Source organism: Juglans regia, chromosome 2, assembly GCF_001411555.2.
Source record: "Juglans regia cultivar Chandler chromosome 2, Walnut 2.0, whole genome shotgun sequence".
NCBI lineage: Eukaryota > Viridiplantae > Streptophyta > Magnoliopsida > Fagales > Juglandaceae > Juglans > Juglans regia.
In genome coordinates, this window is record NC_049902.1 from 37,630,975 (window position 1) to 37,646,389 (window position 15,415).

The window sequence follows — 15,415 nt, forward strand, 5'->3', positions numbered from 1 at the left end:
TTGGATGGTTGGTAGATCTTAACATCAATTTCGATCTCACTAATACTAACCAGAATTTCCTTAAGAAGCATGGCCGTGTGTTTTAATGCATCTGCAGTATAGTCATAACGAGTCTGTACAATAAACTCGTCCTCTATCAATGATGTAAATTTAAACCGGAAAACTGAAAAATCGGACTAGACCAATTGGTCCGATTTTGAACCGGTCCAATCCGGAACCGGTTCCTACATTATGAAAACCAGCAGGACCCGATTCGATTTCGATTATGTAGTTTTCGGGACCAGATCGGTTAAAAAAAATGTGTATTAAAATTAACTTTATATATTATACAAAATATTATATATATATATATGTTTTATATATAATATCTAATTATATATTAAATTTTTATATATCATATATGAAATAATTTCATATTATAATTTATAAATTATAACATAAAATATTAATTTTAAATAAGAACATTTGTAATTTGTTCAATCATATGTTATTAATATAATTATATATAAGATAATGTTATTATAATTTATAAAATAAAAGTTTAATCTTAAAGATGAAAATTTAATTGATCATATGCTTTAAACATAATATATATATATATATATATATTAAATTATTAATAACATTTTATCATAAGAAGTAACACTTTATTATATGTTTTTTACATTTTAAAAAAATCGAAAAACTGAACCGGACCAGACTAGACCGGAAATCGATAACATCCGAGGTACCAGTTTAGAAAGGTAACTGGGGCATAATCGGTTTTAAAAAATACAAAACCGGTACATATCGGTTCGATTTTAAATTTGTCCAAAACCGGACCGAACCAGACTGGTTACATTCCTATCCTCTATCATGAAACCGGCTAAGTTCATAGTTCTTGAGAATCTGCAGTACCTGTCACAACTTCTACCATTCCAGTTGAGGAATGGTAGTGGAAATTACTATAATGAGATTTCAAGAAATCTCAGTAAGTAAATACGAAATATACAATTGTTAACACATGCATACAAAAGGTAAATCATGAAATGTGTGCATGGACATGTACTTGACATATGACTTGGCTGAAACTTGACTTATGCATTTAACCATTTTTCAAAGGACTTGTAAGAGAAACATTGACATTTTCAGAAAACATGTTTAACTTTCTTTTTCACGTTGAACTTAATCAGAACTTGCCTTATTAGAATATATCACAAGATTTTCATCAAATGATCATTATCATATCACGAGATTTTCATCAAGTGATCCATAACATATGAGCTCTTATTCTTGTTTAAAGGCTGGACATATCATGGTTCTCCTTTGCACCACGTGTTCATGCTTGTTACCAAATCATCAACGGTCCGTACACCTTGATGAATACGTCATAAACATATTCATTTCATATTAACTCGACAGTACTTCGTCTTATATGCCTTATGCACCCACTAGTGTTAGGAGCTTCCTCACTCCGGAATTCTTTAAAAAAAATTCATTTGAGGCTTAGCGATGGTTTTTTGTCGACTCGGAGGTCACCACTCCATTCTTAAACACTCCAGAGTGGACAGAGAAGTTCCACTAGGACATTACCCCGCCCTAGCACTTGGGATTGTGATAAAACTTTTAGACTCTTCTCTTTGAAAACACTTTTTGAAAATATTTCTCTCAAATGCATGTTACACGAGACTTAAAACATAAGTTCTTATACATGACATATGACATATGAAATATCGTGCATGAAGTAATTGAGCATATCATGTTCAATTCATGGCATGATAACATAAATCACATGAACTATCAAAACACATACATGGAACTATGAAAAAGGGCCTTGGACGAAACATGTAATTGCAAAAACATGAAAAATCATCACTTAAACATGCTTCAAACTTCGAACGTATTGTTTAGAAATCAAAGCACAATGAAATAAAACATAAAATCACGGTGTTTGGCTAAGATCCGAAATCTCTAAGACATGATATAGCCGAATCATCAAGTATCACAAATTAACAAAATTGTTTTCTTTAAAACTGAAGCATGCAAAGGATATTCTTGCCATTTTCATCTTAAACCGAATCATACCATTCATATTTCAAAATCATATAAGCATATTCAAGCAAGCAAATGAGAAATATAATCAAAACAACCATAACAATAAAATGATTTACACAAATATATATAAGTATTATCCGAGAGCAAGTTGAGTGTGTACTTACAAAAATCCACAAAATGAAATAGCAAGTTGAGTGTGTACTTACAAAAATCCACAAAATGAAATATTAGCAAGCTGTAATCCAAATTGTATTATATTAGAAAGAGTGTCTAAAAACCTTATTTCATCTTCTTGAGTGTGTGAGGGTTTCTAGGGTTACTCCTTACTTGGGCTCAAGCTGATAAATCAAACATTCTAAGACCCTTAAATTACTATGGCAACTAAGAATTAAATCTATGAATCATGCTTAGTCAAGCTTAGGTTATCACATCACATGGTGGCTTTCCACATTGGGTAGTTTAGACGTGTGAGTTTAGTGAGGTTGATGGAGGAAGATGGGTTGAAGGTGGGAAGGTTGGTCTCGGAAATATTTGAAGTTGAGGAATTTGGGAAGGCAGACATCTTGAAGAGGATTGGTTAGACGTGAGTCTTACTAGCAGGTGATACCATGTAAAGATTCACTAGAAGATAGATTGCATGGATAAGAAGTTTTCATTCAAGATAAGATCAAGTGTACATATCGTATAATATTTATATACAAACTATCCATAATCTCCTCCTGTACATATGCTATTTATAAATAAAAATAATATCACAACATTAACAAATTTGTTGGCCAGAAATATCAGTAACAGATATCCTCAGGTTTGACTCGGCACACTTGTTCCCTTGGCCTGTGGTGTGTCGTTAGGATCATGATCATTTTGAACTTTATCTCTAATAAAATTTCAATTTGCATAGATAAAGTTACAATAAATGAATTTATCATGTTGATGCTGCTTATAATTAAGTATCAAGAACAAATATTGCTATCTGAATTCTAAAACCATATAGAATTAGTGGTCAACTGGATTAGCACAAATGGTATCACCATATATACAAGGGAGTTTGAGTCTAGAATTGTATAAATGTCGGAAATGCTTCTTTATGGCCATACACCAGGGACCAAGAAAGTTGCTTGTTTAACTGTATTAACCTGAAGGTAAAAAAAGTACATATACCGAAAGAGATGGTAGCGGCACCTACTAGGAATAGAGTATTCCTTAACACATAATATTTGAGTTGACATATGCTATGCTATGACGGAATAAGGGGACACAAAGCAAATAACTTATATATATATATATATATATATATATATTATAGTGAGATAGGTGGCTTACATTATTGATAAAGCTTCTTCCCCCACAAACCATATTGGGGGAGGACTGATTATGATTCCATTGGAAATTAAAGGGGGCGAGGGGGAGGAAGAAGTCCATGCATGCAGATTCTTGATCAAAGACGTTGGTACAAGATTAGCAGCCACTCTAACTGGAGAGGGTAAGAAGGCCCGCCCCAAGAGCCCAAAGCCCCATGGGCCATATGAGGCCCATCGCTCTGGCAAAGCAAAGATAACGGCTTGTGAGAGGACTGTCCCACAAGTAAGAAGCCCGTTCGGTCCTACCCAAGAGTAATGAGACACTGACAGAAGTGGTCAGGGGTGACGTGCACCGACCTGTTAGCTGCCTTAGATCATCATTAGCACGTGGCTACTAGAAGGCGTGTAGGAGAAGCTATAGCTACCATCCACTGGGAAAGGGAAGGTGAGTGCCACAGGATAGGCCGAGTAGACACAAATGCCTTAAGTCCCTAGAAAACGGCTGCTAGGTAGCATGCATGAGAGGCAATCATGACTCATACTCTGAGGAAAGAAAGGTGGGCGCTGCTGTAGTAGGTTGAGAAGCAACTGATATGATGGTCGTGAAACAGTAGCTATGGGGATGCATGTCAAAAGAGCAACCATGGTTCACTCTACGAAGAGAGAGAGAGAGATGAAACTCCTCAGTCCTGGCTAAGAGGGTGTCAAGACGTAAGTCAGAGCTCAATGCCGCATTAATCATTCCTTTAGGGTACCACACCCCTTAACTAATTCACGTGGTCAAAGCATGGGGCACGATGAGACAGCTCCTAGTAAATAGAAGCCAACGACACCTTGAACTTTGTATAAAAGTCAACTCAATGTATATTCAAACTCACAAAATTTGAGGGTAAAGAAAACATTTCCTAAAAAGGAAACTAACTTAAGCATTGGAGGGTCCCTTGACCACTCCTGGGCTATTTTTAATATTTGTATGCTTGTAGGGCTAGTGATCCACCCTCCATTTGTCCAAGGAGACCTCACGATACGTATGAAACACGTCTAAAATACTAACCTTTTTTAACCAAAATAAATTTAGATCTTGATTATGATCATATACTCGGCTCTCAAATACGTTCATTCTATTGTTTGATTGAGCTCGTAGGATAGGAAAAGAGTTCCTTCCCATCTTTTAGACCTTTCTACACACACAAACGAGTCGAGTTACTCGAGAGAGTAATGATAATAATTATTACATGACAGTGATTATGAAGTGAAGATCGTAATTAAGTGGTTGCATCTTTAAATTATTGAGATTATATATTATATATTTTAGATTATTAAAATTATCACATTCTTCTGAAAACCATAGAAAATCAACAAGAACATGTAAATTATTAACTTTTTTATAATTTAAATATATAATCAGTCAATTTTAATAATTTAGAGCTGATTTATTTATATAAAATTAAATTATCTCATCTTATCTTATTTAATTATTATATTTTTTTAATTTACATAAAATATAATAAATAATTTAATTTTTTTAAATTTTAAAATAAAAATTATATTATAATAATATTTTATTTAACTTCTAATAAAATCTCTTATCTCATCTCACCCCATTTAATAACTAAACTTAGGTTATGTTTGGATGTTGAAGTGAGTTGAGTTGAGTTGGGTTGAGATGATAAAATATTGTTAGAATATTATTTTTTAATATTATTATTATTTTGAGATTTGAAAAAGTTGAATTGTTTATTATATTTTGTATTAGAATTTGAAAAAATTGTAATGATTAGTTGAGATGAGTTGAGAGTATTTAACTAACCAAACGAAGCCTTAATCTTAAACAAACTTGGATGTTTAAAGGGTCGTCTGAGTATCGGCCATAAAAATTAAAAATTAAAAAACCAGACCGTCCTTTTCCTTCCCTTCCACGTTACCAAAACCAGTGGATAAATCTAAAACCGAAAAATATACCCAATCCCTTCCCCTCCCCCCTCGACTCCTCACGATCCAGTAACCCAAAAGGAAATTCGTTTTCATTTTCGACTTTGAGTTCTAAATAAAACTAGGCTTCTATTTGTTATCGTGTATATATATAATTAATATCGGCGACGATGCGTATGATTTCCTGATTTTGGGATTTCCAGATCGAAACAGTTCCGTTCAATCCTAAATCGCTGATAAAAAAAGGTGAATTTAATTACTACATATTTTTTTCCTTCTGCTTAGAAATCTAATATATGCAGGACCTGTTTACGATCCTAGGGTTTTGTTTGTTCGATCTCTGCTTCTTTGGGTGTGCGTGTTTAGATTTCTTTGAAGCAGTTGATAAAAATTGGTACTTTTCCTGTGCAACGTTTTTGATCGAGGTTTTGTGTTCTCTTATCTGTCAAGTTATTGACTTTGATTTTTACTCGTTTTCTCTTGCTTGATTGTATTTTTTTTCTTTATCTCTTCCCTAATTAATTTTGGGGGGGGCGCTTGTGTTGTTTATATGTTTTTGATCTGAAAATAATAATTTTATTGACGATAGAAATTAGGCATAGCCCAAGTACACGGGACGTATGCAAGAGGGGCTTGTGTTGGCTATTTTGTTGAAGGTAAAAGGCCATTATGCCCTGTTGCTAAATTGAAAAAAGAAAATCAGGGTTTTTGTTTTTTTAGATATATTTTCTACGAGAGAGGAGCCAATTTGTATATACGCTGAACGATTAAGATATGATAATTGGATTGGCTATAGCATGAGAGTTGATTGGGATATCCTTGTATATGTTATGGATAGCATGCCTATTCAAAACAGGTATTTTTTGGGGTGGGGGACAGAAAAGAATGGCTTGTGTGCTTAGATCATGGTCTTTTGTATTATCCAAATGTTCCGTAACAATTGTTTCTACTCTTTCAAGGTTTCTGTTTAACCATGGTTTGCACGATTACATCCCTTGTAAAGTAGATTTTATATGCCATGTTGCCAATCATGTTGACTTACATTGCAGTTGTTGTGAGAATTGCGTGGGAAAAAAGGGAGGAGGCTATAAACTTGCATGCCTCTCTCAAACCCGTATCAATATAATATTTTCATGAGTAAAAAAAGTTAGAAATGCAATAAAATGAATAAACTACCCCTGTAACAAATTCTATTACTAACATGTTCTTTTAACCTTAACAAACTTCTAACACTTACTCTCAATCTGGACCATATGTATCACATAAACCCAGCTTGGAACAAATAAAGTCTAATTGATTACAACACAAACTTTGTAAATATTTCAATAAACTAGTCTCCATACTTTACGAATGGTATATATATAGATATATTTTTTGATAAGTTATATATATAGATATATATCTCCAGTGAGTATCTTATCTCGAGTGAAATGACAATCCACTTAATAAACTTGGTTCTTTAATGAAAATATGATTTATATTAATATGAACAGCAGCTTGGTTTTAACCTTAACAAACTTCTAACACTTACTCTCAATCTGGACCATATGTATCACATAAACCCAGCTTGGAACAAATAAAGTCTAATTGATTACAACACAAACTTTGTAAATATTTCAATAAACTAGTCTCCATACTTTACGAATGGTATATATATAGATATATTTTTTGATAAGTTATATATATAGATATATATCTCCAGCGAGTATCTTATCTCGAGTGAAATGACAATCCACTTAATAAACTTGGTTCTTTAGTGAAAATATGATTTATATTAATATGAACAGCAGCTTGGTTATCACAAACAGTGGATAGGAGTTGTAGTTGATAACCAACTTTCTTGGAGAAATTGTTGTGACTACATCAATTAACTATTAACATGAGCCATTGCCTTGTATTACTTTTTTTTTTAAGTAACTAGGTCATCAGCCTAAGAATATACAATACCCTTCGATAGACGCTTGTGATCGCAGTCCTTCAATGTAGTCTTGGTTATGCTGATGCATTTCGATTTTGTTGTTGTGCTGCATTGTCAAACTCCATAATAGAAAGGTGATTTGTGTCGGTCTTGACACAAAATCTCATAAAGCACTGTTTGGTCTAATTCAAAGCTCTCTAGAGCCGTTTGAAGCAAAAGTTGAGGTCATTTGAAGGAATAAACATAAGGGGATCTTCTTGACCATAGGGACATGACTTGCTTGCTTGGCTATTTTTTTGTTGCTAACCGCATGTTTTATTAGAACAGGAAAGAGCTTTGCTTGCTCTGTGTTTTTGGTTTTCTGGGGCCAGGCTCTTCTGCTGTTTTTGACTTTTGTTTTGGGGTTAGTACTTCACTCACAGGCTCTGGGTTCCTTGCGGCCCTGCCTCATGCTTGCGCTTGCTTGAATGCCAGTACGCTACGTTACTAGATGGACAGTTGGCTGCTGCGCTAAAGATCTCACCGGGAGGGTCTTTTCCTTTGCTTGCAGAATTGACCCTACTTGCTATTCTATCACCCCTCACTGTGAGATCCTATTGGGTGATGGATCAAAGATATGCTTTTGGCACAATGTGTGGTGTGGCGAGCAATCTTTTAGAAGTGCATTACTAGTGTTGTTTAGAGTTGCTAGCATGAAGGGAGCTTATCTTGTGGATCACTATCATCTCGGCATGAGTTTTCACCAGGGAGGCAATGATTAGGATATGGATCTCTTTTCATCTTTCTTTGACAGATTATACTCTTGTAGGGGGACTAGATGGGAAAGATAAAATGGTTTGGATTCCATCCAGGAGATGTGTTTTCGAGGTGAAGTCATACTACAATGCACTTTGTAATCATGTCAAGGCTCCTTCCCCATGCAAGCTCATTTGAAGAAATGGGGCTCCTCCAAGAGTGGCTATCTTCATTGGACAATGCACTAGGGAAAATCCTCACACTAGACCGTGAGGAGACGTGGCATCATAGTGGTTAATCGATGTTGTGTGCGCAAGAAAAGTGAGGAAATAGTGGATCATCTTCTTTTACACAATGAGATTGCAAGCATCCTATGAAGCATGATCCTCGAGCTCTTCGGCAATCACAATGAAATGACCAAATTACCCCCATAATAAATTATGATACTATCATATGTTTTTAATGATTTATTATTAAGGGAACGGAACGAATTTCAAGTACTTTGTAGGATGCTGCCGTTTGCTAACCCTAACAAACTTCCTGTAATAGGAATCAAGGTCATATTATTACTATCTTATATATATGCACCCATCTTTATTAGCGGAGAACATTATAAATATATTTTCTATCTTTATCAGCATTGACACGAGTGATTGGTTGATTGAAGTAATTGACTTTACATGAATGTATGCTGTGATGGTCTAATCTGAATAAGGTTTACAATACAAAAATTAGGTAACACAATTTCATGGATAGGCTGACTTAAGCACCAGTGATAATCCATGTAATCCTGCAATGATCATAGGCAATGGTGTTATGACTATTTTAGTAAATATTTAGATATTTGTTGAATAATGTGATACGTAAAACCGTTTAAGTGTTTAGTGGTGTAGCCTTGTAATTAGATTTGACCATCTATTGTCACACTTTTGCTGTGAAGGATGACGTTATCTTTTCTAATGCTTTACAACTTGGCTTGAATTTGTGTCAGAATAGGCGGGGAACTGCTGGACCCAAAATGTCTGAGTACCAAGGGGATGATACTGAATACATGGCGGATGAGTATGAAATGGAAGATGTAGATGATGAGATGGATGATGAGTTTCGCGGTGGAGAAATGGGTGGCTCAGAGTCCGATGTCGATGAATATGACCTCACGGTTTGTGTTTGTGGAGATATGCTTTGGAATTTCACGTCTGTGCATAGCTTAGAAATGAGAAAAAAACTTTCATTTTACTTGATGCTACCGTGGAATATCATGTCTATTTTTGTAGAATACAGTTTTTTTTTTTGTTTGAGAAAAGTAGATTTTAGATGTTTGATAAAGCCTTTAATAAGGCCTGAGTATGAATAACTTTTTGGTTCTGTTGCAGAATAGTAAAGTGGTTGATACCACTGCGGCACAAGCAAGAAGTGGAAAAGACATCCAGGGGATCCCTTGGGATAGACTTAGCATCACTAGGGAGAAATACCGGCAAACTAGGCTTGAACAGTACAAGAACTATGAAAACATCCCTCATTCTGGAGAGGGATCAGGGAAGGTGAATTTTATTATTTTTGGCCTTTTCCATTTTCATACCTATTAGTTGAAGTTGATAAGTTAAATTTAAGTAAATTGATACAATTACCTTCTTTTCCTTTATTTTCTAAAATTCATTTCAAACAGGAATGCAAAGTTACCAAGAAAGGGGGTTCATATTACGAGTTCAGAAGGAATTCAAGATCTGTGAAATCAACCATTCTTCATTTTCAGGTTAGGTGGAATTATTGTAATAAGCTATTTGTTTTCCCTCCTGAATTTTTTGATTTTCTTTCCCGTTCTTTATAGTCAGTGAACTCTGTGAAATCAACATTTCTTCGTAAGACTGTTCTGCTTCACTTTGGTGATCCTTTTATTGGTGTAATTGGTTCAAATGAATCAATCTAATCGAAGCCCTTTGAGTAACAACTCTGCACATATAATTTTTAAAATAGGGTGGTTGAATGGATTTGTTGACATAGATACCACAAAGGCAGACACTTGGGCACGGTTTCCTGCATTAGAGGACTTATAGTTATGGGTATTATTGGCTAACCCACGTTTTTGCTGATTGGTGATGCAGTTGAGGAACTTGGTTTGGGCTACCTCAAAGCATGATGTGTACCTTATGTCTCATTTTTCTGTTACCCATTGGTCTTCCTTAACTTGCAGTAATTCTGAAGTTCTCAATGTCTCAGGGCATGTTGCACCATCCGAGGTGGGTGTTTTGCGCAAGATGGTCTGTTTTGATAAACAGCGTTGGACTTTTAATATCCTTGATGCACTAAATGTTTTTAGTTAGATCTTTAATCATGCTCTTTCATGAAATCAATTGATCTATTTTCCTGTACAGAAGCATCCTGGAAGCCTGTTGGAGGGATTTAGTCAGACTCAAGTGAGTACTCTTGCTGTAAAAGATAAGTTGCTTGTTGCTGGAGGGTTCCAAGGAGAACTTATTTGCAAGGTAAGTTGCATCCTCTTTCCATAAGCATTTCCTTACAAGGTATTTAGAGATATTGCAGACTGAAGAAGCATTGGTGCTGCAGTTACATGTTCACCCAAGTAGAGTGTCTTATTAGCAATCAAGCTCTTTGGTATAATATCTATACGAGATGAAGAAAACTTCAAAGATTTACCTATATAAAAAAAAAAAAATCAAAGATTTGAGAATTTGCCAAGCTTCTTGTTAGACGTTTGATAATCGCTGTCATCCAGTCACTACAACCCTTGTAAGATTTGTTAAGTTTCATTGTGAACAAGTCATACAACTCAGGGCTAAAACTTTCTTTTCAAATACTTATTTCTGTCTGCAGCATCTAGATCGGCCTGGAGTTAGTTTTTGTTCCAGAACAACTTATGATGATAATGCCATTACCAATGCAGTTGAGATCTATGCCAGTTCCAGGTACTTTTTTGCCCTTGAATTGGCGGTGGAACCATGAACTTTCTAAAACGAAACTAATTGAGCTTTTCTCATTTAATTCTCAGCGGTGCAATTCACTTCACTGCTTCAAATAATGACTGTGGAGTTAGAGACTTTGATATGGAGAAATTTCAGCTTTCTAAACACTTTCGTTTTCCTTGGCCAGTGAATGTGAGTCTTTTAGATCTCTTTTTGATGAGTTGAGTCTTTTAGATTGTATCTTCTGGTTGTTTGAGATTAATAGTCGGGCACTGTTCATTCTTGGTTTTATGTGCATAGATACACCATTACCAAGTTGTTTTGTGCTTCACGTTATGAGATCTGACATGCATGATGATGACAGTTTTTATAGTCATAATTCCATCTCAAACTATGCGGATGATTGAAGCTTGCCTGCAGAAAGGAGCCATGTATTGAAACTATGTTGTGTTTCATTCAAGTCATAGATTGAAATTTATACTACTAATAAAAGTATGTACTTTTTCAAAAGAAGTTTTAATATGCTTGCCATGGTTTGTTGAATTAATGGGTTGATTGATGTGGTCTGTAATGGAAGCCTTTAGCTGCACAAATTACTACCTTCTACATGATAGGGCATCAAAGAGACAGGTATTTGGCCAATGATCCATTCATCAATATTGGATGGCTGCCTTGCCAACTGGGGTGTGGTATGATAATGGGAAGATGTTGCCAAGAGTCAGTTGATGGAGTCATATAACATTATTTTGTTGTGCAGGCCCATTTCATATATTTATTTGTTACATATAATCCCTTGGTAATTTATTTGGCTATGTTCCTATGATGATTGACTCTGTGGGCTGCGGTTGGGGGACAGTTGTGGTTTAGGATGCATCTATATCTATTTTTCTTTCCTGTTCATCAATATTAGTGGTTAATGTGTGAGACTCAGTCACCATGATGTTGGCTGGATTATGGCTAAATTGAAAGATTGTTAGTTCTAATCACTGAATAACAAGTGCATGCACCAGATTGCTATAATATGCTTTCTCTGCTATTTGCAGCATACTTCTCTGAGTCCTGATGGTAAACTTCTTATAATTGTGGGAGACAACCCAGACGGGATGATGGTGGACTCCCAAACTGGAAAGGTACTTGTTCTTTTCAATTCTTTGTCGGTTAAATTTGTGATTATCTCTCTGATGCTTTAATAGGGAAAGATGTTTAATTTGAATCTCTTATTCTTGCAGGAAGTAATGCCATTATGTGGTCACTTGGATTTCTCATTTGCTTCAGCGTGGCACCCAAATGGTGTCACTTTTGCTACTGGAAACCAGGACAAAACCTGCCGGGTTTGGGATGTCCGAAATCTATCCAAGTCAGTCGCTATTATGAAAGGAAACCTTGGAGCCATTCGTTCAATCCGCTATACTTCTGATGGTCGGTATATGGCAATAGCCGAGCCTGCTGACTTTGTGCATGTGTATGATGTGAAAAGTGGGTACGAGAAGGAGCAGGAGATTGATTTCTTTGGTGAGGTCTCTGGCATATCATTCAGTCCGGACACAGAGTCTCTTTTTATCGGAGTGTGGGATCGTACTTATGGTAGCCTCCTTGAGTATGGCCGATGCCGAAATTTCTCATACCTCGATTCTCTAATTTGAGTTGGACAAGAAACCTGAAAGTGTGTTGGTGTTGCTGATTAGTTGCGTCAATTGAAACTACTAGTACCATATCATGTAGTTGGATAGGGTGTAGTTGTACATTTGATAAGTTGTGTAATTGTAGCTAGTTTTTGTTTTTAATATTTTCTTGTGACTGGATTGGTCACAAAAGTGTGTCAAAGGGAGGGGATGTACAGATAACAGAAGGCTAGAGAAGGCAATGCTTGTGCCAACAAGGGAAAAGAAAGAATCAGTATGTCTTGGGGGTGGATGGCTGGTTGCTATCCTTCTTGTATCGTGGATGTTTTTTTTTTTTTTCCCAACACTTCTGGGAGGCTGTCTTGTGGAACTTACCATTTACCAATGATCATCACGGGTGTGTTCTGTCATGTCAATGTTGCTGTTTCTTGTGCCCAACGTGAATTCGAAGTCATACTTGTTTGTTTCCCCCGTCAGAGTCACATATGACATTCGTAGCTGTTTTGTAGGCAATGGAATTTAGAAATTGTTCATAACTTTTATATTTTTAATGGCAACTTTGATGGAAAATCCTCGGGAAGACTTGGTCACCTACGGAGTCCGGACTATGAAAGCCATTCCAAAAACAGTCTTTAACTCAGCCATCCGAGATTATAATCTGTGGCCCACAGCTGCGGATGGAGAATCATTAAGTTGACAGTCTCGGAAATGTGGTCTTTTGTGCATTTTGTAGCTAATCTTAGGAGTAAAAGTCCATATTTGCGCCAACAAAGGATAAAATTTCTGTGTTGAAAAAAAGAATTTCAAAGATTTACGGTAGGGTTTCGAAGATTGCGAGGAAGAGGAAGGGGAAGGGGAAGGGGAAGGGGAAGGGGAAGTTTAGCAGTGAAAAGATTCGTTTCATCTCATTTTCTTTTGTAGATCAGAAGTTCGCTAAACCCCGGGCCCAGTGTCTTAAAAAAAAAATAGAGAGAGAATTGAACCCGACGTGAATCGAACACGCAACCTTCTGATCTGGAGTCAGACGCGCTACCATTGCGCCACGGATCCAATTTTTGTATAGAGTGTTGTAGTTTAATTATTATATTATATTCGACAAATCTTTTACGCTACTTCAAAGGCAGAACGACTGAAACCCAAAAATCCCTAATCCAGAAGCGACCAATCAACGAAAGCCAACTCATCTTCAAAAATCATCTTTCCATGATTCCCGTCCTCACAATCTCTTGCATGGAATAAATGATCTTAGAAGTACTCTTACCACTGTCCTCCAACAACATTGTTTCACTAATCCATATTCTATTCCTCTCGAAACAAAAAAAGAAAGAAAAATGGCAGCGTCCTCCTCCTTGTTCTCCACTCCAAGCTTCTCACCCACCATCCAAAGGCACCAGTACCAGACCCACCTCTCTCCATCCAACATATCCTTCCAAGGCCTCAGGCCCCTCACCAAGTTGGCGCCCAGAACCAAGTTCACCACCACACCCAAAACAAGTACTAGTAGTACTGGGGCCGTTGTGAAGGCAGAGCTGAACCCATCACTGGTGATAAGCCTCAGCACTGGTCTCTCTCTATTCCTGGGGAGGTTCGTCTTCTTCAATTTTCAGAGGGAGAACGTGGCCAAGCAGGTGCCTGAGCAGAATGGACTGACCCACTTCGAGGCTGGCGACACTCGGGCTAAGGAATACGTTAGCCTCCTCAAATCTAATGACCCCGTTGGCTTCAACATCGTGGACGTCCTCGCTTGGGGTTCCATTGGCCACATCGTTGCTTACTATATCTTGGCCACCTCCAGCAACGGCTATGATCCCAAGTTCTTTTGAGTGATTTCAATAAATCACTCACTCTCTCTCTCTCCCTACATATATATCTATGATCTATCTTTGAAATTTATATATTTTATTTCTGTTTTTGGTTTCATTTTCGTCTTTACGTCGTTTGATTGCATGGATCAGGAAAGTTAATTGGGAGGAGCGGGTTGTGCTTTCCTTGTATTGATGGGTCCTTTATTAATGTTGGCTTTGGATGGATGGATTAATTGGTGTACTGTTCCTTCGTTCTTATATCAAATTCTCTCCTCGCTTTGGTCCTTGAATGCCCTGATCTTGGCTTCTGGCCGGCTTTCGGTTCGATCTATGTGATGAATAGTGTATAAATTAATCAATTATCAATTAATTCCGTGAACACGTATACATAATTCATTCCCTAGTACTTTTCTCTTTGACGCAAAGAGAGTCTCTTAATTAAGCGAAATGTCACCTACGTGTATAAAAGTTACGTAATTATTTTGGATTTATTATTAAAAAATTAATTTTTTTATATAAATCTATATTTATTCACTTTTTCTAAAAAATTACACAATATTTACATATTTTATAATTACAAATCTCATTTCTCCTATCATTAATTAAGCACATTACTATTCGGTTTCCACGTTTGTTTTGGAACCCACCATATATCAATATTCAAAGTGGGACCAGGATCGATCAGTTGTTTGCTTCAAATTAGTGGATTATATTTGAAGTAGTTTCCATTATTAATTTGAACCCAAAAATGACATATATCACAGCAAATAATTCTGGTAAGAAGGCAAAATTTAAAATTTCTTCAAAGACTTTATGAAAATAATATATATATATATATATTTCTGGTAATAACAATATCAGAGCATGCAATATATTCCAAATGACAAAGTTTTCTTTCCAACTATGTTATTATAAGTTCTCTCAAATCACGCGTTATTAGAACACAGTTCTTTTAAAATAAGATAAATAATACTGTTAATTTTATTAGAACATGCTGTTAATTCTATTAAGAAATACTGTTAACATATTTTTTTCAACTCGTATCGAGAAACGATCGATCAAAACCATAACCGTAGAAAAGTATGATCCAACTTGCAAGCTCACCACATTGGTTTAGGGTACGTGTGCATATGTGTGTTGGCAGTTT

General features: G+C 36.1%; 2 protein-coding genes and 1 non-coding gene across 4 annotated transcripts; 2 read left to right on the forward strand and 1 right to left on the reverse strand.

Moving 5' to 3' along the window:
* Positions 1-5,235: 5,235 nt before the first annotated feature.
* On the forward strand, positions 5,236-12,931 carry LOC108985970 (uncharacterized WD repeat-containing protein C2A9.03-like). Of its 2 annotated transcripts, none has more exons than XM_018958461.2 (10): positions 5,236-5,513; positions 8,912-9,079; positions 9,294-9,461; positions 9,587-9,673; positions 10,023-10,157; positions 10,293-10,403; positions 10,753-10,844; positions 10,928-11,033; positions 11,885-11,971; positions 12,071-12,931. In XM_018958461.2, exons 2-10 carry the CDS (start codon positions 8,939-8,941, stop codon positions 12,482-12,484), a joined length of 1,341 nt encoding a protein of 446 aa, XP_018814006.1. In that variant the 5' UTR covers positions 5,236-5,513; positions 8,912-8,938; the 3' UTR covers positions 12,485-12,931. The 2 variants fall into 2 exon arrangements, with proteins under 2 accessions (XP_018814006.1, XP_035543304.1); XM_035687411.1 differs by having other exon boundaries at positions 8,917-9,079.
* Positions 12,932-13,441: 510 nt separating this feature from the next.
* Positions 13,442-13,513, reverse strand: TRNAW-CCA. The gene has a single exon. It is a non-coding gene; the product is annotated as a tRNA-Trp (tRNA).
* A 206-nt stretch (positions 13,514-13,719) lies between these two features.
* LOC108985982 (photosystem I reaction center subunit V, chloroplastic) lies at positions 13,720-14,558 on the forward strand. The gene has a single exon (XM_018958479.2). It carries the CDS (start codon positions 13,795-13,797, stop codon positions 14,284-14,286), a length of 492 nt encoding a protein of 163 aa, XP_018814024.1. The 5' UTR covers positions 13,720-13,794; the 3' UTR covers positions 14,287-14,558.
* The last annotated feature ends 857 nt before the right edge of the window (positions 14,559-15,415 follow it).